Source organism: Saimiri boliviensis, chromosome 4, assembly GCF_048565385.1.
Source record: "Saimiri boliviensis isolate mSaiBol1 chromosome 4, mSaiBol1.pri, whole genome shotgun sequence".
NCBI lineage: Eukaryota > Metazoa > Chordata > Mammalia > Primates > Cebidae > Saimiri > Saimiri boliviensis.
Window position 1 is genome coordinate 38,032,255 of NC_133452.1, and position 26,918 is coordinate 38,059,172.

General features: G+C 37.8%; 1 protein-coding gene across 1 annotated transcript in view; it reads right to left on the minus strand.

Moving 5' to 3' along the window:
• ENPP3 (ectonucleotide pyrophosphatase/phosphodiesterase 3) overlaps positions 1-26,918 on the minus strand; it is a 286,041-nt gene that overhangs the window by 238,892 nt on the left and 20,231 nt on the right. Inside the window, exons 7-15 of the mRNA XM_003932436.3 lie at positions 23,902-23,999; positions 12,606-12,685; positions 9,559-9,678; positions 8,902-9,011; positions 7,311-7,376; positions 6,332-6,404; positions 3,889-3,997; positions 1,702-1,830; positions 1,291-1,322 (exon numbers count right to left, since the gene is read on the minus strand). Coding sequence (XP_003932485.1) covers positions 1,291-1,322; positions 1,702-1,830; positions 3,889-3,997; positions 6,332-6,404; positions 7,311-7,376; positions 8,902-9,011; positions 9,559-9,678; positions 12,606-12,685; positions 23,902-23,999 — 817 coding nt within the window. The remainder of the gene's footprint in view (positions 1-1,290; positions 1,323-1,701; positions 1,831-3,888; positions 3,998-6,331; positions 6,405-7,310; positions 7,377-8,901; positions 9,012-9,558; positions 9,679-12,605; positions 12,686-23,901; positions 24,000-26,918) is intronic.

The following is a 26,918-nucleotide window of genomic DNA, read 5'->3' on the forward strand; positions in this document are numbered from 1 at the left end:
ATACATTGTGGAATAGTATGCAGCCATAAAAAAGAAAGAAATCATGTCCTTTGCAGCACCATGAATGGAGCTGAAGGTCATAAATCCTAAGCAAATTAATGCAGGAACAAAAAACCAAATACTGCATATTCTCACTTATAAGTAGGAGCTAAACATTGAACACACATGAACATAAGTACAGGACAATATATTCTGTGGACTACTAGAGGGCAGAAGGGTTGAGTAGGTTAAAAAACTACTTATTGAATACAATGCTCACTACCAAGATGATAGGATCCATATTCCAAACCTCAGATTCACACAATATTCCCATGTAACAAATCTATACATATACCCTCTGTATCTAAAATCAAAGTTGATTTTTTTTAAAAAGTTAATAAAAACAAATATGGGCTGTGGGTGGTGGCTCACGCCTGTAATCCCAGCACTTTGGGAAGCTGAGGTGAATGGATCACGAAGTCAAGAAATCGTGACTATCCTGGCCAACACAGTGAAACCCTGTCTCTACTAAAAATACAACAATTAGCTGGGCATGATGGTGCATGCCAGTACTTCCAGCTACTCAGGAGGCTGAGGCAGGAGAATGGCTTGAACCCAGGAGGAAGGTGTTGCAGTGAGCTGAGATCTTACCGCTCCACTCCAGCCTGGTGTCAGAGTGAGACTCCTTCTCAACAAACAAACAAACAAAACAAAACAAAAAAAACAGCAAACATCGTAAAGGTAAAACAAATAAAAATAAATAAAAACTATTATAGAAGACCATTCCAGGTCTTTCCAGGAGTAGTGAATTACACTTTTAAAAATATTGCTTTAAGATATCTAGAAGTTTCTTTACTCATTCACTTACAATTTGGGACATGGGAACCAATCAAAAGCAGTTGCAATTATACTTAGGGGATAAAGAGATTATCTTTTTCACTTGTAAAACAAAGATCTGTAAGAGGTGTAATTCACTATCCTCTTATATTAGTCACACAAAAAGCAAGAAAGATGATGCCACCTGAAGCTCAATAAGGCAACCCTTTGGAATGGGACATCAGCCCTTTCAATATACACCAGGATTTAGTGCTGCTGTTACTGTAAACTAATTTCTGTGGATGTGTCAGCTCCAAAATGAAAACAACTAAGATAACAGCAACAAACATTCATATAAAATAATATTGATGGAAGGTTTAAAAAATAAATTCCAAGTAGCTTAGACTTAGAAAAGTAGACTATGAATTTCTCAAAACCCAGATTAAGGTCATTGCATTAACTTAAATATCTGTATTAAGAATATTGTATACTTACACTGAGGTTTCTAACAATTTCTTCAGAATTAACTGTTTCAAAAGAAAAAGAAATAAATGACATTACAATTGATACTGAACAATTACAAAGAATGTGAACTACTCAGGTGAATTTCACACATTCATTTATTAATAACTATGATCTGATATAATTAGATAAAAAATTATTTCAAGTAAAGAATTATTTTAGCATTTAACAGAGTAGGATATACTTCAACCTAACAATATTAGATATTACCATAGACTTTATAGACAATACTTAAGCATGGAAATTTCCCACTTATTTCCGCGTGGTCTTCTCAAGGAGTCAGCAGAGGGTCTGATAAGCCCAACATCCTCTCAGAATTAGGGGACTATGGTTATTCATTTTCAGTTTTACCCTTTTTTTTCGTATAGGTGTCTTCATACTTACAACTAAAAAAGTCATGAGGTATATTACGAGCTCGGATGCGGGGGGCAGGCCCTTCGTACATGTAGAAGTTTATTCTGGGAAAATAATCAGTCATGTATTCCATCTGGCTACAATAAGTTTGGTCCATTCCTGAATCAAAAAATAATCATAATAATCCGCTGAACGTATATAAATGGCAACGATTGATTTCTGTCATGTCAAATAGAAAACATTTTATGTTACAGATCTCAAACCAAATTTCACTGAGAATTTATGCAATTCACCCTGTTACTTTACTCTGGCAGAAAATTGTGGCAGTAGAAAAGGGTCATATTTGAGGGAAGAACAGATGGGAATTATAAACAGATCATTTATTCAATGTATAATAGATTAATGGAAGTAATTTCAAGAAGAAAATCCTCTGTAGGAGGCCAATTAAATCTTTAAAATATCTGATTTGTATGTAAGAAAACATAATACATTTTTAAATCTAAAAAGCAACATGGGCTTTTATAGGACAATACACTAAGAGACTAAAGATTCAAAAATAATTACTTTTAAAAGTACATTATTCAGGCTGTGCTCTGTGGCACACACCTGTAATCCTAACACTTTGGGAGGCCAAGGTGGGCAGATCACTTGAGGTCAGGAGGTTGAGATCAGCTTGGCCAACATGGTGAGCCCGGTCCCTACCAAAAAATAAAAAAATTAGCCAGGTGTGGTGGTGTGCACCTGTAGTCTCAGCTTCTCGGGAGGCTTAGGCACAAGAATCATTTGAACTTTGAAGGTAGAGGTTGTAGTGAGCCAAGACCATGCCACTGCACTCCAGCTAAGTGACAGAGCAAGACTCCATCTCAAAAAAATAAAGTACAAAGTAATTTAAATTTATATAAGGGGTATGTGCTATAAAAAGATTTGGTAGTTAATCTTTTTTATTTGGAACTTCTTCAGACTGCATATAATTTTTTTTTTTTTTTTTTTTTTTTTTTTTTTTTTTTTTTTTTGGAGACAGAGTCTTGCTCTGAGGCCCAGGCTGGAGTGGAGTGGTGTGATCTCACTCACTGCAGCCTCCACCTTCTAAGTTCAAGCGATTCTCCTGTCTTAGCCTCCTGAATAGCTGGGACTACAGGCGTGTGCCACCATACACAGCTAATTTTGTATTTTTAGTAGAGACAGGGTTTCACCATGTTGGCCAGGCTGGTCTCGAACTCCTGACCTCAGGTGATTCACCTGCTTCAGCCTTCCAAAGTGCTGGGATTACAGGCATGAGCCATGGTGCCTGGCTTGCATATACATTTTTATTTTAATTAATTTCTTTTAACAAAATATACATAAAAAGGTTTCTCTTTAATTTTAAAACCATAGGGTAAAGTGTTAGGGAAACATCTTAGAAATTTTAAAAATACATTACTATGTTTATCATTATCTGGATGCTCTAAAATATGAACAAAAGTTCTGCAGACATACTCTTTTTCCTCCTCATGCCTCATGGCTGGTCTCTTCACAGATACTGGGATTGACTTTAAATGCTGTTCTCAAGAAGACAATTTGACCACCCTAACTAGGAAGGTTCTACTCCATATCTAGGCAAGTACCTAGCATTGAGTAGACACTTAGAAAATATCTGTAGAATGAGTGCATATATACTTCAGACCTGTTTGAATGTATTTTGCGTGAGATGGGAGAGGATGTGCCCATTGTTTCACTTCCTTTAACATTCAGGTTTATCAAAATCAAGAGTTGACCTCAAGCAGAGAAATGTGAGGTGACAGTAACTTTGAAGACAAAAAGCTATGAATAAACACACATCTATTTACATAACTAAAAAAATACACGAGGTGTGGCAAAACTTGCCAATTACAGTAAACTGTAGCCAGTGTGCATGAATGAATCATGGCTGGAAGGAAAGCCCCAAAGCACTTTTTAGATTTTAATAACAACCCAACCACATCCCTGTTAAATATCATTAACTCCACTTTTACAAAACACAGCGTCTATGGGTAGGTTTTCCGGGGTATTAGGATAATTAAACTGGAACATTGAATGTGGTCGTCTTTTCCTCACAATCTATCACAGTTCATTCCTTGCTTCTTCAACAGACTTTAGGTCTGGAAGTAGAGACTTTAAAATATCACTATTATTTGTGTATGATTCCTGAATTGATCAAATATAGTCAATGACAAATAAGAATTTGTTTAAAAAGCATACCATGGTCAGCCAAAAGGATTATATTGACACAGTTGTGCAAGTTCCGCTGCTTCAGGCCTTCCATCAACATCCCGAAAGCACCATCTACTAACTGTAAGGCTTTAATTACCTAAAAAACAATGTGGAGTTAAGATTGTTGTAACAAATTGTTTTAATTAGCCAAACTGTTGTCTAATCAAGTAAAAATTAAACACCTCTCCTTCTCTGAAATGGCTGGTTTTGAAACAGAACGTGAGAGCCCAGGACTAGCACCCACACTACCACATTCATCAGTTACCAATTCCCTCAATTTCTGTAAACAGAAATCTAAACTGTGTTTCCTACAGAAAGATAAACTGCTGGCTAATAAATATGTGAAACCATGTTGAATGTCAACAAACACTATTCAACTGTAAAGATTTTCACAGTGATGCTCCATGTTAGAGAGACATGTGGACAGATACTTCCAAGAGTGTCTAAGGGTCACATACATTCCAGAGGGTCATGTGACAATAGGTTACCAGAGAGTTAAAAAGAGCATCTGTCACCCAATAATTCTGCTTCTTTTTTAAAGAAGTATTTGGGCATTTGTCCTAAGTCAACACCTTGGACTAAGTCAACACTGTCTCTCCCCACTTTTCCTTGCCTCCTCCAAGTCACCTCCCTTGTTACAGTGCTTCAGTGCTTCTCATCGGACTTTTTCTAGCCGGTAAGGCCCTGCAAGGCCCTGCAGGATTTGGTGCCTGACTTCTTCTCCAGGCTTCCTCTTAGCCCTGTTCCCTGTTCCACAATGCTGGAGACACTGGCGGGAGATAATTCTCATAGCTTGTCTGACAGCTCTGGCACAGCATAGCACAAATAAGGGTGAGCTGCTACTGTTATTCTTAACATTACCACGTTGTCTACTTGCTGAGCCATCTAGCCATTTGTCTGTCAGACCATTTTTTTCATTTTACATGTTCCTACAGTGTGCACAGCTCCCTCCTCAATAAGACCATTTTAAATTTTATTTCCTTTTTGTCAGTCAGAGGAGAGAGTCTCCTAAGCAGCCCAAATTTGCAACCTACGCTTGACTAGATTGAGACTGCCTAGATAGATCTCTTGGGGGAACTCTGATCTTTTCCTTTGCAGCACTTTCCAAAATTATACTTCAAATGTACTTGGGTTTTAAACCAGAGCACTGGATGGAAAAAAAAAAAAAGGCAATGGTGCCTAATCTTACATCAGCTCCAGACGTGCAACGAATGCAAATAGAGTGTCCCTTCTCAAGTGACAAATCATATCAAACATGACTAACAGTTAAAATAGAAAAGATGGGGTGGGCCTGGTGGCTCATGCCTATAATCCCAACTACTTGGGAGGCTGAGCCAGGAGAATTGCCTGAACCTGGGACATGGAGGTTGCAGTGAGCTGAAATTGTACCACTGTACTCTAGCCTGGGTAACAGAGCGAGACTCCATCTCAAAAAAAAAAAAAAGAAAGACAAGAAGACATGGTGAATACGTTTTAGATAGTTCACCGTTAGAGTTAACCTGAAAAGGCATACAATTCTGTGATACAGTCTGGAGCAGTGCAGGAGAGGCCCAGGGCTTAAAGTGGTGAGGCTTGAACCAGACCCTATATTAGGATTCATTTTGGCCTAATAGGAAGGAAGAGAGAAAAAAAAAAGGCTTTTCTGAGAAATGGCAAAGGCATGCTGCCAGAATGAATATGCTTGCGTTCCAATTGAGGACAATTGTTAAATGAGTTTCTATCAGGTGGGGAAATGCCTTACTCATGGCAGCCTTCACAGCTTTCCATTGTGTCCAAGACAACAGAGGCTTTAGTGAAGTTTAGAAGACAGAATGGCTTTTTTGTTGTTGTTGTTAAAAGTAATACTTTAGGACTATATTTGTGTAGTAAAATCATAACAGAGTGGTCTAGATAATGAATAAACTTATATTAAAGAGTCAAGTCAACAATAATGGGAGCCTAGAAGGGAAATAACTCTGCCTGAGGTAGTAATATGTTAAGTCCAGTTATCAGGAACTTATGAATGAACTGTGGGAGAGTAGACAGCTGGATATGCCGCAGCGGGCTTGCAGGTGACTTAGCCTGAAATGCACCACGTTGGTACGAACTGGCTTGTATAGTATCTAGCCTCAATGTTTTCATTATATGCAACAACAGTGCCGCATCTACACATTCGGTGAGGGTTTTTCAAATGATTCAAGATATAGTTAATAAGGCAGTTGTCTTTTCTAGACTTTCAACCATTTTCTGGTTAAGAAGGCAGTTAACCATGGCATCCCTTTTATTCTTTTAACCGTTTTGATCTTCCTGTGTATGTATCAAATATGTGTCCTTAGTAGAAATTAAATAATACTATTTTGTTTTGTGGGTTAGGGTTAGATGAATTTACGTTTAAAACAACAACAACAACACACACACACACACACACACACACACACACACACAAACTTACTCTGGCACTGACTGGTCCACCTGCATGTCCAGAAGAATCAGGTTCTTCAAAATACATGGTATAAAAACTGGGTCTAGGGGTAAAATTGAAACAAATATATTGTCAATTTGTAATAAATGTACAGGCTGGATTGGGGAGTTTTGTAGATACCGGGCTTGCTGGCTGTGGCCTTTTCTCTTTCTAACCTCCTCTTTGTTCAGACCCTGTGGTTCTCCTTGGCTCCAGCAAGGATAGGTCTCTTAATAGAAAGTAAACGAGACCATCCCAGACAGAGGCACTGGTACACCCCTGCTGTGAAACTCTGTTTTGTTCTCGCAGTTAAGACCACTTTCGGTGTGCCCCAGTCCTTTCTGTTTCCTGGTTTCTGACTGTCTGCTGATACTTGGTTCTGTCACACCACGTTCTTTCTTCTGGTGTCCGGTTTCTGATGTACTGTTCACCTGGAGCTCCCAGTTAGCCTTCTCTCACTCCAGTCTGTTGCCGTGGGCTTGATGGAGCACCTCTGGGTGTTGGAGTCAGACCTTACAACCGAGTGTCAGACCTGCTCCCAGTTCTGTTCCATTCCATATCTAGCTCTGGTTCTGTGATATTTGCCTCTGCCCTCTGGTACTGGCTCTATTTCTGTTGTTCAATAGTGTCAACTACATTTTTGAAAACAAAAGTTGCTAGCTCTCAGAAATAATTTCCTTTTTTTTTTTTTTTTTTTTTTTTTGGAGACAGAGTCTCACTGTGTTGTCCAGTCTGGTCGGGGATTCCTGGACCCAAGTGATCCTCCTGCCTCAACCTCCCAAAGTGCTGGGATTAAAGGAGTGAAAGCCCCTGACCAGCCAGGAATAATTCACAAAAAGTGCCCATTAAAAGGCAATGCCACATTGTTTCAAAAATAGCCAAAAAATTGTCATTCAAAGTAAAGAAATAACTTCATTTTTTAACCAAGTAAATGCCACTATGCCAGCACTTTTCTGACACTAGACTTTACCTTTCAGCTTTGGGAAGGTCCAGCCATTTTAACAATGTAGAAATCCTCTTTTCATATGGGACACTTCTGAAAAAATAGGGTAGAAATAATTCTTTAAAATGAATCAAATCAAGAATAACTTCATTACATTCCTATTCAGAAAAGTTAATATCTTCAGCTATCCACTTTGTGTTCCTATATAATCACAATATTGAAAGGGAGTAAGTAGTATTTCAAGGGGTTTCTGTTTATAGATACACTGGCAACACTATAAATGAAATGTAGATTGTTTTATTTTCCCCTCACCTTCCTCTCCTTTAGTTTCTCCCAACTAAAATAAAAGACAAATGATTATGATCCATTCATTCCATTTAAAAAATGTATGCATATACATATGTGGAACATCTATTGCTGGACACTTATTTGTTCATTCAAAACAGAATTTATCAGTGAGAAAACCAAAGGTGACATTCTAGTGGAGGAAGACAAGTAACAAAAATAGACTTAATATAAAAATAAGTTATATAGTGTATTAAAAGGTGATAAATGCTATGGACAAAAAAAAATTTAGAGCAGAGTAACAGGGATGAAGGTGGTTTGGAATTTTAAATCTTAGTGTAACTGGGGCAAGACGATATTGAGAAGGTAGTTTTTCAACAGCGGCTGGAAGGCAGTAAAAGAGTAGGCATTCAGATCCATGAAGCAAGTCATCTCAGGGAGGGTGAACAGCCAGTGTAACGTCCTGCGGCAGAAGTGAGCCCAGTATATTGAAGTTCACCAAGGAGTTCAGAGTGAGCACCCCAGGGAGTAGCAGAAGATGAGGTCTGAGAGGTAAGGGAACAGCCGAGGTCATGCCACATAGGGCTTTATGGGCTTTCACTCTGAGTGACACAAGGAGCCACCGAAGTTTTTGGTGCAAAAGAATGCCATAATTGGACTTGCATTTAATTTAATAAATTTATTTATTTATTTGAGACAGATCTCGCTCTGTCACCCAGGTTGGACAGCAGGAGCCCCTGATCACAGCTCACTGCAACCTCTGTCTCCTGAGTTTAAGCGATTCTCCTGCCTCAGCCTCTGGAGTAGCCAGGATTACAGGCAATGTGCCACCATGCCCGGTTAATTTTTGTATTTTTAGTAGAGACGGGGTTTCACCATGTTGGCCAGGCTGGTCTCGAATTCCTGACCTCAAGTGATCAGCCAACCTCAGTCTCCCAAACTGTTGGGATTGTAGGCATGAGCCACCCCACTAGGCCAGACTTGCATTTTAAAGGAATCCCTCTGGTGGGTGGGATGAGACTAGATTATAAAGGATAAGAAGCAGGGAAACGAGTAAAGAGGCAACTGCAATAGTACAGGTGAGAGACCACAGCTCGAACCAGAGTGGTAATGCTAGAGGTTATAAAAAGTTCTCAGGCTATGCAGATTTTTAATTAGAGCCAAAAGCATTTACTGAAAGACTGCTTTAGTGACATAAAGAGGAATCAATGGTGACTCCCAAGATTTTTAGCTCAGACAACTGGATTAATAGAATTGCCGCCAAGATTAAGACGAAAAAAACATCCTGATCATTTCTGCCTAGCTGGGAGAATATCTGGAAGTGCTTCACTACCCGTTGTAAGGCAGGTATATGGAAGGAAAGGAGCCATTTATAGCCACTTCTGATCCGGGCCAAAAGTAGGTAGCAGCTTTTAAACCTTGATAGATTGCTGTCAGCCACATCTGTAAGAAGAGAAAATTTAGAATAAGTGAAACTCAATAATTACCTTGGGCAGGAATGGTGTACCTTCCTAGAAACTAAACAAGATTAATAGTTGCAACATGTATTAAAATTGAAATTTAACCATTGTAGCAATTAAAAGATATAATTATCTAAGAATCTGCCTCAAAAATAAAAAACATAGCAAGGTACTAAGAAGCAAAATCGTTTTGTTTTTTTTTTTAATCTAGTAAAATTGGGTGGTTCCCCTCTCCCTTTAAAAGAATTACAAAACAGAATGAGGAAAAACACTAACAATAATCTTTCTGAGTAATTTCCAGATAGATACATTTATAATCCAACACGCAAGTTTAAACAAAAGCTATTTAAATTAACAATCATAAATGTTTTAAAAATTCAAGTTATAAATAGTGGTGAAACACCTTCCCACCCTCAGCCCTTAGAAACTAGATGGGTGACATAGAACTCAAAGTGGGGTGAGAAGTGTGACCTCCTGTCACATTGAGAAATGGCGGTTACTTCGGTTGCCACGTGCATAATGCTACATACTGGTTGCCCATGCCACCAGGCTGGATTATTTTGCTCCTTTGAGGAAAGTGAAAAATTCTTGTTGAGATATACGTCATACATATTATTGTCAATGATGCCATGTGATTCCGGATACAAGCCCTAAAATGATAATTTCAAAAAAGATGTAAGATAAAATATTAGTAAAATATAAATTTAAATTGAAATAGCACACAATCTATTACTCATATCTAGGAAAGATACTATATCTTTCAATGTAAAACACGCAGACTTGAACTTAAATATCAGGAGATATAGTCACCCCTTGGCTTCCATTAGTTTCATGACCTCCCTCAGGTACCAAAATCAGAAGATGTTCAAGTCCCTGATAGAAAATGGCTTGGGATTTGCATATAACTTTTGCATACCCTCCTGTATATTTTAATCATCTCTAAATTACTTATAATAGCTAATACAATACACATGTTATGTCAATCATTGTATTGTTTAGCGAATAGTGACAAGAAAAGTCTGTACATGTTCAGTAAAGATGCATTTTTTCCAAATATTTTTCCTTCCTTCCTTCCTTCCTTCCTTCCCTTCTTCTTTCCTTCCTTCCTTCCTTCCTTCCTTCCTCATTCCTTCATTTAGGTTTGGGGTACATGTGAAGAAGGTTTGTCACTTAGGAAGAAACCCTATGCAAGGGGTAAACACGTGTCATGAGGGTTTATTGTATATACCCAGGTACTAAGCTCAGTACCCAACAGTTCTCTTTTCTGCTCCTTTCCCTCCTCCCGCCCTCCTTCTTCAAGCAGACCCCAGTGTCTGTTGTTTCCTCTTCGCGTTAATAAGTTCTTATCATTTAGCTCTCACTTATAAGTATGAACATGTGGTATTTACTTTGCTAAGGATGATAGTGTCCAGCTCCATTCATGTTCCCACAAAAAAAGATCTTGTTTTTTTATGGCTGCATAATATTCCATGATGTATATGTACCACATTTTCTTTATCCAGTCTGTCGTTGATGGGCATTTAGGTTGATTCTATCCAAATACATTTTCATCCCACAGTTAGTTGAATCCATGGATTCAGAACCCACACATATGGAGGGCCAAGTGTGTGTGTGTGTGTGTGTGTGTGTGTGTATGTGTGTGTGTGTGTGTGTATCTTTTTTCTTTTCATTTTTTTTTACCCACATGCTAGTATATATATATATATATATATATATATATATATTTCTAGTTCTACCATGGTTTATAGCAGCAAATAAATGACATTAGGCTGATGGTTTGTGCTGATGGTGTTAATATAACTTTTGTGTGCTAAATAACTGTTTAACTGTTTGTTAAAGATTCACATACTAGAATAATGGTTACCCACTGGTTATATTATCAAGAATAGCAAGAAATTTACTAGATAGAAGCTTTCTATATATCAAATATCTTAGTTAAATTGAATTAAAGGGTGTTACCAGCATTTTAAAGGCAGCCTGCCCAGTCTCCATCCATCTTCCCTGCCATTCATCCATCTATCCAATCCCACATATTTATTTAATCATTCCACACATTTCTATTGAATGCCTATGGATTTTAGGGTCATTATTTTAGAACATCACTATGTTTATGACTATCTAGGCATGTATGTGTATAAAATATAAAAACAGTAAATTAGCACTTTTGCATAATCCATTATTTTATGTATACACATACATATATGTAGTATGTATTATGTATTTATATTTATGTGTTTATAGTCAATTATTATTACTCATAGTAGTTATATTCTATAAAGTTGTCATGAACATTAAATTAATGATTACTAAACCATTACTCCTGGAAAAACAGAGTTAGGTTCCTGAGATCCTCTGGTTACAACATTTTTGGTCTTCTGATCAATACATAACTTTATTTTATGAGTGTTTCTGTTTAAAGTCACCTTATTTATATATATTGTTGGTTCACTATAAATCATGCCTGAGCAAAGTTTACCTAACATACATACTTCCTCTGTAAGGCAATTCACAGCCTTCTTGCTCTTAGGGATAGCAGAAAGCACTTTAGTACTATGCGAGGGGACAATTTTAACCAGTGAAATAACCCAAGAAAAAGCATTAGCATATACAAAGTATAGCATTCGATAGACAGTAAGATTGTGAAAATGATACTTGTTTATAATACTACAGCTAAAACAAGAAAGCAGAATGTCTCCTGGTTAGACCTTAGCTAGGAATATGTGACATGTGCATTGGGCAACTCAACTTTTTATGCTTCTTTGTGATGGCTGCAAATGACCACAAATGCACTATACTTATTGATTTGGAGGCTAGAAATAAATTTCAGTGAGTAGACAAACCCACAAACATTGAATCTGAAAATAATGAGAATACATACATACATTTGTATAGGGGTTAAAATTTAAATGTCATAGTTACTGTTTCATAGTAATGAAAGATTAAAACCCAAAGTATTAAAGACACAAATTCCTTTGAGACAAAAGGTGCCTTAAAATGTGTTCTAAGTCTATCCATCTTAAATAACTTAATTTTTATTTAAGCTCATTTTAATCATTTTACCTACATCTTTTTATACACTGAGGTAATTCACTTACTTTTATTGATTTATTTAAGGAGATGTAGACAGTGTGAATTCATTTATGAAAAAAAGTTTTATCAAGTTAATTATAATGAAAAGACTAGGAAAAAATGAAATTTTCCACATCAAAGTAGTTGTCCCTCTATATAGCTTACTGTTCTCAGCAGACCTTCAGATAAACAAAGGGCAATCGAAAGACCGTAGGAAAATGGTATTTCTCACATCAAAGGGTCTGTTTTGGGTTCGACACAGGTGAGTTAACCTCGAGACAGGTGAGTTAACCTAAGGCTGGACATTTACTCATAGCTCATGCCTCATAGCTCTGGAGTGGCCTCACATTGAGCCATGACTTCCCAGCCTGAATTGAGCCATGAACTATCCCCACATGTGATTGAGAAGGGTAAGACACTGAAATCAGCCAGTTCCTGCCCAAGCATGTCTGTCTTATGTGATCAGTTCTGGTCTTTGGCCTGTCTTACCACTGGGTCAAGCACTTACCGTGACAATGGTGTAATGATTCGGGAAGGTTTTGGTAGGATATGCAGCTCTCATGTATTTTGAATGAATTCCACATGTTTCTACAACAGAATATGATGAGAAATTAGGAAGTTGTTTCTTCTTCAGTTTTCAGATAACTAAAAATCTGAACATGAAACTCTCCCAGAAAAATAGAAAACAAGCTAAAAAGTGAATTGAAGATGGAAAGAGGTTGAAATTCTGGTCTCTAAGCTTCCTCCATTCCAAGGAATGTCAGTCTTTTAGGAAAGGAGTGAGCAAATCAAGGTGTATAGATTTTTTCTGGAATTGCCAGTGATATACATGTTAGGCTTTGCAAGGCCATATGGTCTTCATTGCAACAATTCTACTCTGCCATTGAGGCCCCAAAGCATGCGTAGACAATACATAAACAAATGAACATGGCCATGTTTTAATAGAACTTTCTTTATGGACTTTGACATTTGAATTTCAGGTAATTTTTACATGTCACAAAATATTCTTACTTTATTCCAAGCATTTAAAAATGTAAAACAGACTAGACCCAGTGGCTCACAACTATAACTCCAGCCCTTTGGGAGGCTGAGACAGGCAGATCACTTGAGCTCAAGAGTTTGAGACCAACCTGAGCAACACAGTGAAAGCTCCTCTCTACATAAAAATAAAAAGTTAGCTGGGCATGGTGGCATGCACCTGCCTAGTGCTAGCTACTCTGGAGGCTGAGGTGGGAGGACTGTTTGAGCCAAGGAGATGGAGTCTGTCATTGTACCACTGCACTTCAGCCTGGGTGACAGAGTGAAATCCTTTTTCAAATAAATAAATAAATAAAAATTTTCTCAAATAAGTAAAACAATTCTGAGTATATGTGGCAGGCCATACACAAACAAGCAGAGTGAACCAGACTTGGCCTGCAAGCTACAGTTTGTTGATCCCTGAGCTAAACGTGCTCTATATCATACACTGCCAGCGTTGTTTGCTTTTTACAGCATTGGCATCTAGCTGATAGTTCTTACATGCAAAGTATCTAATATAACAAAAGTCAACACTGCTGTCTAGATTGAAAAAGGATTTGACTTGTGTAATTGCATAAGACCATGTCATGTAATACTGTTTACCAATTAAGCTAACTTTACTGCTCCTTACTTGTAGTACAGTTTCCATTTGACCAGGGAAGTTTCCTCTGATCTGTTTTTCACAAAGTGTGGCAGTAATTTCGCTTCATTGTTCTGTTGTTTTCAATCTGTGCAATAACCCTGTTTAAAGAGGTCAGAACCACTGGGACACATTGCTATTTCCTCTGCAGCAGTGATGTACAAGAAATTTTCCACACCAAAATTGTGTTACCTCTACTTCTAGAATAAGCTTCACTATTATAGAGTCTCTTTAGGTCAAAACAAAACGTGAAATTGATTGTTGTCCAAAAAGTCATAAGCTTTGCTGCTGAACACAATGACTGTTTTTCAGATTAATCTCTTTCCCAGCCTCTAATCCAGGAATTTCCTCCTTCAGAAACTTCTAGGGCCCATATCAAGTCCACTACATAAGATTTTCTGATGGGGGTTGGAAGGTAGGAGACAAAGCAAAGAGAGTTCAAAAACATCTACTCTTTCTTTCTTTCTTTCTTTCTTTCTTTCTTTCTTTCTTTCTTTCTTTCTTTTTCTTTCTTTCTTTCTCTCACTTTTCTTCCTTCTTTCTTTCCTTCCTTCCTTTCTTTTCTTTTCTTTTTTTTTTTTGGAATCTTGCTCTGTCACCCCGACTGGAGTGCAGTGGTGCGATCTCGGCTCACTGCAACTCCTGCCCCCTGGGTTCAAGTGATACTCCTGCTTCAGCCTCCAGAGTAGCTGGGACTACAGGTGCCTGCCACCAAGCCCAGCTAATTTTTGTATTTTTTTTTTTAGTAGAGATGGGATTTTGTTATCTTGGTCAGACTGGTCTCAAACTCCTGACCTCAAGTGATCCACCTGCTTCAGCCTCCCAAAGTGCTTGGATTATGGGCATAAGCCCCTGTACCTGGCCAAAAATTTACATTTTTAACAAGCACCTCATGTCATCCTAATGTATTTAAGTTTGAGAACTGCTCGAGGGCTTTATAAAACAACTTAAGATTAAAATAACCTTTATTTTTCTTCTTTAGTCAATACCACCAATAAGTAAATCTTGATGTCAATTAGGGAAAGACATTTAATATTGTTAAGAAATTATATGACAAGAAAATAAAATTAGATCTAGTCCACTTACACAATTAAAATAATTTGAGAAAATAGTCATACAATGAACAGATACAGAAAGTCAGTTTCTCTTTTAATATTCTTGAAACATGGGTGACAAACTCAAATTCCTAAATGGGTAAAGCTAGGGTATAAAATAAAATGCAAACTAAGCTACCAGTATTGTAAAAACATGGCACTGCCCTAGTTACATGATGTCATAAACAGGATACATCTGCTGACTCTCTATAGACTTAAGCTACCATTTTGTATCACCTGCCCTTGAACCACAGCTACTGAAGAAAGCCCACAAAAAGCACAGTCTTCTACCATTGTTTCTTCTAAATATGAATAATTTAAGTTAGGCTTGAACAGACTACTTCTGGAAAGATGCAATAAACCAATGAATGATTGCTTTTGCAAAGGAAAAGTAGGAAGATCAGGAAAGAGGTTTCATTCATTTATTTTACTATATAGCCTTGAATATTGCTTTAAAATGTTTATGTGTATGTTTTACTTCTTAAAAAATTTTTTAAGTACTAAATAAAAATAATCTGAAAATATAAATGAGATAAGTCTATGCAACTAGGTTTATGGTAACCAGAAACTCTAAGAAGCAGCAAAGGTCTAAATGGGTGAGTAGGTAAAGCAACCAAAGAATGTACAGATCAAAACTACAGTGTAGGCCAGGCGTGGTGACTCACTTCTGTAATCCCAGCACATTGGGAGGCCAAGGCCGGCAGATCACCTGAGGTCAGGATTTCAAGACCAGCCTGGCCAAAATGTTGAAACCTCATCTCTTCTAAAATACAAAAAATTAGCCGGGTGTATCGGCACATGTCTGTAATCCCAGCTACTTGGGAGGCTGAGGCAGGAGAATCGCTTGAACCCGAGAGGCAGAGGTTGCGACGTGCGGAGATCATGCCGCTGCCCTCCAGCCTGAACAAAAGAGAGAGACTCTGTCTCAAAAACAAAACAAAACAAAACAAAACAACAAAAACCTGGCTGAAAATAAGTATTTTCATTTTATATATAATTTAGTAGAATAACCTCTTAGATTAGCCATACTGTTGGCCTGTATCATTTCTAGCACTCAAATAAATAGAGAATAATAATTTCTGCAGGGGCTTCGGTCTTCCCAGAGTTGTTGATCTGCCTTCAAGCCCTTGGCACATACAGAAGAATGGTCAAAAGAGCAGAGAGGAGTGATGCTAGCAAGATGACAGAATAGGAAATCTTGGATGACTCTTCCCACAGCAGACACAATCATTCAGTAGCCGCACATAAACCAATTCCATTTGTGAGAAACCCAGAAACTACTTGAGAGGCTCCTGCTTACCAGGCAAGCATAAAACCAGTTACATTGAACCCAGTAGGAAAAGCAGAACCACTTCTTTAACATTATACCCATCCCAGAACGGTGCTATATGATCAGAAGAGAATTCTCAACTTTTAGCTTCTCCCCAAGGAGGGAAAAAATTGGACCACACATCTAACACTCCGGTTTTCGCAACTGCTATCTGAGAGATTGGCTAGAAGATCTGAGACCCAATATGTATTAGTCCCCTGGGCGCTGCAGAGAACAAAGAGAAGGTTTGAACTAGCACGCAGGCACGCACCACGGCTTCTCTTCTTGGCTCAGCACAGATAAATCAGGCAGTATCCCCAAATCCCCGCTTCTCCCAGGGGAGGAAAAGAGTTACACTAAGTGTCCAATGCCCCAACTTTTCCAAGGACTTCCCAAAGGACTGGCTTTTTCTGTTTTGCTTGTATTGAAGCACTGATGGAATCCAGTATATCTAGCAACCCTAGTTATAATCCAGTAACCCTAGTCACCTGGGGGGCCAGTAAGAAAAAAACACAGTGGTTTGATGTAGCATGTTAGGCCTCTCTGGTGCAGCACAGAGGGGGAAAAAAGCAAACAACAACAACAAAACAAAACAAAACAAAATCAAGATCCCAACTTATCTCTGGGGAGAGAAAGGATTGGACAAGACGTCTAATGATTCAAATTCTCTGGTGACTGCCCAAGGAGTTGGCTTCAGTTTCACTTATCTTGGAGCACAAATGGGACCAGTGTACTCTAGACACTTGAGGCCCCTAAGAGCAAAGAAACAAGGTTGGACTAGCATGAAGGTTTAAGGGGCCTCCAGAATCCCTGATCAGGCCAACTGGTGAGGGTTTCTCCTATACAAGGCCAGTCCATGAAAACCTAGAAAGGGGGCTGTTTTGTCCAATCCACAAATGCCAACACAAAGAGCAAAGGAAAAAGAAGAAATGCGGAAATACGTTCAAAACAAAGAGACAAGATAAATCAGAAATTGACCTGAATGAAGCAGGGATACAATTTTACTAACAGACATTTCAAAATAATTGTCATAAAGACACTCATTGAGGTGATGAGAACAATGCATGAATAAACTGAAAATGTCAGCAAAGAGAGGCAAACTCAGACTGGCCTCTTAAAATTATTCAGGCAAAGGAGCAGAAAGAAAAAAGAACAAAAAGGAATGATGAAACATTAAGAGAACTTTGAGACACCAACAAATGAACTAATATATTCATGATAAGATTTTCAGGAGAAGAAAAAGAGAAAGAATCAGAAAGTTTATTCGAAGAAATAATGGCTAAAAACTCCTAAATCTAGCATGGGGAAAAATGGGCAGCCAGATCCAGGAAGCTTGAAAAATTCTAAACACAATGAACCTAAAAAAATCCACACCGAGACTTATTATAATCAGATGTCAAAAGTCAAAGACAATGAATGTTGAAGGCAGCAAAATAAAAGCAACTCACGATATACAAGAGAAGCCCTATAAAACTATCAGCAGGGTGTTTTTCTTTTCAACATTCAACCCAACTCAACACCTTTTTTTCAAGTATGCATGGAACATTCTCCAGGATAGAGCACATATTAGATCACAGAACAGTCTTTTTTTTTTTTTTTTTTTTTTTTTTTTTTTTTGAGACGGAGTTTCGCTCGTTACCCAGGCTGGAGTGCAATGGCGCGATCTCGGCTCACCGCAACCTCCGCCTCCTGGGCTCAGGCAATTCTCCTGCCTCGATCACAGAACAAGTCTTAATGTATTTAGGAAAATTGGACTCATACCAAGTATTTTCTCCAACTACAATGGAATAAAACTAGAAATTTGTATTAGAAGGAAAACTTAAAAATTTACAAATAAGGTAGAAATTATGTCACACACTTGAACAACCAATGCATCAAAGAAGAAATCAAAGGAGAAATTAGAAAATATCTTGAAACAAGATGAACAAACATGAAAATGGGATGCAGCAAAAGCAGCACTAAAATGCAAGTTATAACAATAAATGCCTACATGAAGAAAGAAAAACAATTTTAAATAAACAACTTAACTTTGCACCTCAAGGAACAGAAAAAGGAACAAACTAAATCCAAGGTTAGCAGAAAGAAGAAAACAAGATTAAAGAAGAAATGAAATAGAGAATAGAAAAACAATAGAATAAATCAATGAAACCAACAGCTAGTTTTTCAAAAAGATAAACAAAATTGACATACTTTTAACTAGACCAAGAAAAAGAGAGAGAAAAGTCAAATAAAATCAGAAAGAGGAGATTACAATGGATACTGCAGATATAAAAAGGTTTGTAAGAGAATGCTATGAATGATTATATGCCAACAAACTGGATAACCTAGTAGAAATGGATAAATTCATAGAAACATACAGTGTACCAAAACTGAATCTTAAATAAATAGAAAGTCTGGATAAACCTATAAACAGTAAGGAGATTGAATCAATAACTAAAATCCTCCCAAGAAAAAGACCAGGACCAGATGGCTTCACTGACAATTTCTCTAACAAATATTTCAAGAACTAATGCCAATTCTTCTCTAACTCTTCCAAAAACCTGAAGACAAGGGAATGCTTTCAAATTCATAAGTCTAGCATTACCCTGATATAAAAGCTATACAGATGTCAGAAGAAAAGATAATTTCAGGTGAATATTTCTGATGAAAATAGATGCAAAAATCTTCAACAAAATACTAGCAAACCAAATGCAAAAACACAATGAAAAGATTATACACCATGATCATGTGGGATTTATCCCTGGGGTGCAAGGATGTTCAACATATGAAAATCAATTAATGTGATACATCACATTAACAGAATGAAGGATAAAAATTACATGAGCATTTCAATAGAAGAAGAAACAGCATTTGATAAAATTTAACACCCTTTCATGATAAAAGCTCTCAATAACTAGGAATACAGTCACACATGGATTGCTTGAAGACAGGGATACGTTCCTAGAAATGTGTATTTAGACAATTCCATCATTGTGCAAACATAATAGGGTGTACTTAAACAAACCCAGATGGTAAAGCCTACTTTACTGCACCTAGGCTTATGTGGTAAAGTCTATTAATCCTAGGCTACAAATCTGTATAGCATGTTATTCTGCCCCAAATTGTAGGCAACTGTAACATAGTGGTATTTATATATTCAACCCTATCTATCTAAATATAGAAAAGGTACTAAAAACATCATATAATACAGACCACTTATGAATGAGGATTGCAAGACTGGAAGTTGCTCTAAGTCAGTAAGTGAGTGGTGAGTGAATGTGAAAATCTAGAACATTACCGTAAACTACCATAGACTTTATAAACACTGTATACTTAGGATACACTAAATTTATAGAAACGTATTTTTTCAATAATCAATTAACCTTAGCTTATGTAACTTTTCTACTTTATAAACTTTTAATTTTTTTAACTTTTTGACCCTTTTGTAATAACACTGAGTTTAAAACACAAGCACATTGCACTGTTGTACAAAAATATTTTCTTTCTTTATATCTTTATAAGATTTTGTTTTTTAATTTTTTGTTTTTACTTTTTAAATGTTTTTGTCAAAAACTAAGACACAAACGCACACATTAGCCCCTACCCATATGGAGTCAAGGTCATTAATATCACTGTCTTCTACCTCCACCTCTTGCCCCACTGAAAGGTCTTTAGGGGCAGTAATACGCATGGAGCTATCATCTTCTATGATAACAGTACCTTCTTCTGAAGTACCTCCTGAAAGACCCGCCTGAGGCTGTTTTTATACTTAACATTTTTAATAAGTAGGAATACACTCTAAAATAATGTACAAAATGTAAGTGTAGTATAAGCTTGGCACAGTGGCTCATGCCTGTAATCCCAGCACTTTGGAAGGCCAAGGTAGGAAGATCACCTGAACCCAGGAGTTTGAGACCAGTCTGGGCAACATAGCAAGATCCCATCACTTAAAAATAAAGTATGGTATAGTAAATACATAAACCAGAAATGGTCATTTATTATCATTATCAAGTATGATGCAATGTACATAAATGTGTGTACTGTAAGTTTTTATGACTGACAGTGCAGTAGGTTTGTCTTGACCAGTATCATCAGAAACATGTGAATAATGCTTTGCGCTAGGACAGAATAATGGCTATGACATCACTAGGTGATAGGATTTTTTTTTTTGTTAAACCAGATCTCACTCTGTCACCCAGGCTGGAGTGCAGTAGTGTCATAGCTCACTGCAACCTTGAACTCCTAGGCTTGAGGGATCCTTCTACCTCAGCCTCCTGAGTAGCTGGGACTACTGGCACACCCCATTGTGCTCAGCTAATTTTTTTTTTTTTTTTTTTTTTTTTTGGTAAAGACAGGATTTCACTTTGTTACCCAGGCTGATCTTAAACTCCTGGGCTCAAGAAATCCTCCTTCCTTGGCCTTCTGAAGTGCTGGGATTGTCCTGGGCTCAAGAAATCCTCCTTCCTTGGCCTTCTGAAGTGCTGGGATTGCAGATAAGAGCAACCATACCCAGTTGGTGATATGAATTTCTCAACTCCATTATAATTTATGGGACCACCATTATATATGTCATCTGTTGTTGATTGAAACATTGTTATGTGGCACATGGCTGTAGAGAAAAATTACCTCAACATAATAAAGATTATATGAAAAGTCCACAACTAACAACCCATTCAATAGTGAAAAACTGAAGGTTTTCCCACCTAAGATCAGGAACAAAGCAAGAATGTCCACTCATCTAGCCTGAGCAATTAGGCAAGAAAAAAAAGGCATCCAAATAGGAAAGAAAGAAGTAAACTTGTCCCTATTTGCAGGAGGTGTGATATTATCTACTGAAAGCTCTAAATAAATTTATTTAAAACTAATAAATGCAGTAAAGTTGCAGGATACACAATCAACATACAAGCATCAGTTGCATTTCTATGTACTAATAATTAGCTATTGAATCTCATTTATAAACATTGAAAATAATGAAATTCTTATAAATAAATTTAACCAAGAAAATGAAAGATTTGTGTATGAAAACTGTAAAATATGGGCAAAAGAAATTAAGGTGGACATAAACAAATGTAAAGACACCTCATGTTCATGTCTGGAAGACTTAATATTGTTAAGATGCTCCTATTACTCAAAATAGTTTACAGATTCAATGCAATCTTTATCAAAACCATAATGACATATTTTACAGAAATAGAAAAAATATTTAAATTTATAAGATCCCAAATAACCACAACATTCTTGAAAAAGAACGAATCTGAAGACATCAAAGCTTCTGATTTCAAAATATATTAAAAGCCTTCAGTAATTAACATGTTAACTGGCATAAAAACAGATATATAGACCAATGAAAAAGAATAGGGAGTCCAGGCTGAGCACGGTGGCTCATAACTGTAATCTCAGCACTTTGGGAGGCCACGGCAAGCTTAAACTCAGAAGTTCAAGACCAGCCTGGACAACATGGCAAAACCTCATCTGTATGAAAAATACAAAAATTAGCCAGTCATTGTGGTGTGCGGTGCCTGTAATCTCAACTACTCAGGAAGCAGAGGGGATCATTTAAGTTTGGGAGGCAGAGGTGACAGTGAGCTGAGATCACACCATTGCACATTCTGCCTGGGTGACAGAATGAGACCCTATCTCAGAAAAAAAAAAAAAAGTCCAGAAATAAATCCATGCATATATAGTCAACCAGTTTTCAAAAAGAGTGCCAAGAATACACAATGGGGAAAGAATAGCTAACTCAACAAATGGTGTTAAAAACTGGATATCCATATGCAGAAAAATGAACTTGAACCCTGATCTGATATCATACATAGAAATCAACTCAAAGTACATTAAAGATTTGAAGTAAGACCTGAAACAATAAATCTTCTAGAAGGAAACATAGGGGAAAATCTGAATGACATTGGTCTTGGCAATGGTTTCATGAATATGATGACAAAAGCATAGGCAATGAAAACAAAAATAGACATACAGGACTACATCAAACTAAAAAGCTTCTGTGAAACAAAGGAAACAATCAATAGAATGAAAAGGCAACCTAGAAAATGGGAGAAAATACTTTCAAACTGTATATCTAACAAGGAGTTACTTTCCAAAATATATAAGGAACTTCTACAACTTTATAGCAGAAAATCTGATAGTCTCATTAAAAATGGGCTAATGACCTGAGTAGATACTTCTTCAAAGAAGAAAAATATTGTGCATCTCTAAAGATATACAAACATCCAATAGGTGTATGAAAGATGCTCAATGTCACTAATCATCAGAAAAAGAAAAAGGTGTAACAAACCAAAGTGAGTCCAGGCACAGGGGCGCACACTTGTAATCCCAGCACTTTGGGAGGCTGAGATGGGAGGATCACTTGAACCCAAGAGTTTGAGGCCAGCCTGGGAAACATAACAAGACTTCATCTCTAAAATAATAACAATTAAAAATAAAACTTTAAAAATGAGATATCACATCCAGTCTCAACTTCTCTTTATTACTACCTTTATTAAATTGTGTGAAGTCCAAGTATCCTAACACAGAAGTACATTATAATAAAGCTAATAATAAAATAATTATAACAATAACTTAAAACCACCCTGTTAGAGCTCTAAGTCCAGGCCTGGCCATTTTAGCCTTGGTGGCCCGCACGTTCACTCTGAATGGTCTCCAGGAACCAGAAAGTCTGAAGCAACCACAAGGAACCAAGTGGCCACAGAAGGAAGTAAAACAAGTTGTTCCTGCCTCAACTAATTGCTCTACAACCCGCATCCATTATTCCTGTTCAGCCTTGCAAAAATTTCCCCCTGGACATCGAGTTTCTCAAGACTCCCACCCCTGTAACTATGTAATCTACCGCACCTTCCCCTCTGATTGCAACTGATACTCCCCACCCTTGTGATCATGCCTGATTGTAATAAATGACCTCTACCTTGTGACCATGCATCCCTTAATGTCCTCCCCCTCCCCAAGATAGATTACCACCTTTAGTTGACCATTTGCTCCAACCTATATAATCAATTCCCTCTCCTACCCTCTTTGCCTAACTTCTTTCTCCGATTTGGCCCACTTGCACCCAGGCACGAAATAAACAGCCTTGTTGCCTACACAAAGCCTGCCTGAGAGTCTCTTTGCACGGGCAGTACGTGTGACACATCCAATGTATGCCACATGTCAAATAGCTATTTTTAAAATGCTACGTGCACATTCTCACAGTAATCCTATCAGGTGGGAAGTCACCATTTCACAGATGAAGAGACTGGGGCACTAAAAGGTGAAGGAAAATTACCTGAGACCTCACAGCTAGCAAGGGGTAGAGCCAGGTTGTAGGCAGTTCCATTCTGGAACTAGAATAGATCCTGGATTTGACATCTGCTGAAGTGGTGGGAGGTGCTGGGTCTGCCTACCCCACCAGGCTCCTTCTGGATCCGGTCCTTTGTTATATCTACCTTGCTAAGACCCAGAACCCAGGTCTGACAAACGTCACTTTCAAGGCAGTACACACAAACAGATTTCCACAGGACAGAAGTTACATTCAAATACAAAACAAATCAAAATAAACAAACAGAAGGATGAACATGCTAACAAAATAAAGGTAGGAGACGCCAGAAAGTGTGAAAATACACTTCCAACAGAAAGAAGATACCATGTGGTAAAGTCAGAGAGAATCTAGGCTAAGACAAACCACTAAGGTTAAAAGTCAGAAAGAAAGTTGCATCATCCAGATGTTGAGCATGTGTCTTTACCATTTGTATGTCACTAGTTATAGAAGACTTACTCAGTTTATTGATATTTGGCATTAAAGAATCCCATGTGTCTAAATATTCAGCTCTAAATCCATCCATAGAAAACAAGATAACTGGTGGCAGGTCAAACCTGAAAATGAAAACAAAATGTGTCCATCGTTTTGATCGCTTAAAAATATATACTTTTCTCTGCTACTTACAATTGTCTAAGTTACAAAATTCTTAGAAAGTACAGTAAGAAAATAGTTCTGGGTTAAGTAATGATTACTAAATTCTTCCATCTTTTGGAGATCATTCTGATATGGAATTTAGAAATTCTATAGATTTGAGATGTTTTATTATTCCAAAACTCCACTTTTTTTGACATTTTCTTCTATGACTTTAGGATATTTATATATACCTCAAAAGCATTGAAATCTTTTTTTAAACCTGTCTTTTAGGCAAAATAATTGGGGTAACTTTTGGGTCATAGATAGACACTGTAATTTTGTTTATTTTCATTTTTCATTTTTTTTTTTCAGACACAGTTTGACTCTGTCACCTAGGCTGGAGTATAGTGGCACAATCTCAGCTCACTGCAACCTCCGCCTCCTTGATTCAACCAATTCTTGTTCCTCAGCCTCCTGAGTAGCTGGGATTACGGGCACACACCACCACACCCGGCTAAATTTTAGCAGAAACCAGGTTTCACCATGTTGCCCAGGCTGGTCTCCAACTCCTGACCTCAAGTGATCTGCTCACCTTGGCCTCCAAAGAACTGAGATTATAGGCGTGAGCTATGGCAACTGGCCTGAAATTTTACTTCTCTGATACACACACACACATTTCACAGATGTATAGTTTAATAAATTTTCACTAACTGAACTCCACTGGGTAGTCATCACCCAGATGAAGAAACAAAATATTATCAGGCCACTTCCGCTTCCTCTGGTCACTAAACTCTGCAAACCACACCCCACCAAGAATCATCAGTATCTTGATTTCCAACAGCATAGATTAGCTTTGTCTATTTTTGCACTTATATTTATATGCAAATCAAATCATATAGTATGCATTTTGTCGAGTCTCAATTCTTGTACTTGACGTTATGTTTGAGATTCCTCGGCTGGGCGTGGTGGACAGTGATGATTCTTCTCACTATAAATAATATTTGCTAGTAAAAATTTTAGTGGCTGAAGACATTACATAAAGCCCTCTTGCCAGACATTTATGCTAGTATTTCTCTTTGCTTGTTTGTTTTACTATTTTGCTAGTGGTCATAGTATAGTAAGGAACTTAGACTCTTAAATCAGACAGAGGTGAGCCAATAGCCTAGCTCTGCCCCTACTGGCAGTGGGTCACTTTGGGTAAGCTACCTGATCCTGGTGAAATAACAGATGTGAGATGACACTTCTTGGCATGGAGTGAGCGCTTATTTGAGCTTCATCACAGGCAGTAAAACTGATATGACTTGAGAGAGTGTCATGCCACAGAGACTCTGGGTCCTTGCTGCCTGGGTTTGCTTCCTGCCTCCAGCAACCACTAGCAATGCAGCACTGGGCAAGTGATTTCACAGCTTTTGCCTCATCTCATTCTTTGTAAAATGAGGATGGAGATAATAGAGCCTAACTCAAAAGATTTTTATAAGGACTAATGTATAAGATGACTATGGTGCAAAGAACATACTGGTACATAATAAGAACTGTATGAATGTTAGCTTGTATTACTATGCTCTTTAGAGATGAATTGACAGTGTAATTTGAACTATGAGAAAAGGCCATGGGTACACCTTAATAGATTCAAGTATCAGGTTCATCTAATAAAACAAATGACTAAAGAAAAATTTCACTAGAAAAATATTAACAATTTCTTGAGTACCTATTATGTATCCTGCACTAGAACTAAAATGAATGTACCGTTTGATAACTCACCAAGCATCTTTCCTTGCTTTAAGTCATTTAATCCTCATGTGAAATTTTCTGACCCTGGCATTGTTGTTATTTCAGTTTCATAGGTGAAGCTCAGAGAAGTGATTATTTCAAAAGACCTACAAGGAAAATCCGGACTCCAACTCATCTTATTTTATTCTAATCCTTTACTCTTCCACCCACCAGGTGTGAAGAGAGCAGCTGAATCTGAGCTACAAACCAAAATTACATGTGACAAAAACAGGCGCCTTATCCATACACATTTGTAAAATGAAATAACACTACTTAAACTTGCCTCCACTGGGCCAGACACAGCAGCTCATGCCTGTAAGCCCAGCACTTTGGGAGGCTAAGATGTGAGGATCACTTGAGCCCAGAAGTTCGAGACCAGCCTGGGCAACATGGAAAAACACTGTCTCTACAAAAAATACAAAAAAGTAGCTAGGAATGGTGGCACATGCTTGTGGTCCCAGCTACTTGGGAGACTGAGGTGAGGGGATTGCTTGACTTGAGGAGGTGGTGGCTGCTGTGAGCCGTAATAATCACACCACTGCACTCCAACCTGGGCAACAAAATGAGGCCCTGTCTTAAAAAAAAAAAAAAGAATGCCTCCACTGGCCAGCACAGAACAGTAGTTCATGCCCAGAATTTTGGGAAGCAGGGCAGGAGGATCACTTGAATTCAGAAGTTTGAGTCCAGCCTGGGCAACATAGTGAGACTCTGTCTCTAGAAGAAAACACAAAAATGAGACTACATGCCTGTAGTCTCAAATACTTGGGAGACTGAGATGGGAGGATAGCTTGAGCCCAGGAATTTGAGGCTTCATTGAGCTATGATCATGTCACTGCATTCCAGCCTGGGTGACAGAGTGAGACCCTATCTTTTAATAATAATAATAATAAACTTAAATTAAAAACTGCCTCTACCAATTCTTTCTAAAGCCAAGTATTCCTTTCTATTTCATCCACCTTACCACCATTCTTCAATCACTTGGCCCAAAAAAGTGTGAAGGGCAGAGAGGTGGATGGAGAAAAGGGGAATCCATGCTGGCTTGAGGTGATGCATGGGAGAGGTGGGGTAGGGGTGTCACCTCACGTGTTTATCACCTGTGCCTAATGACAAAGCCCTCCTCATTCACCCTT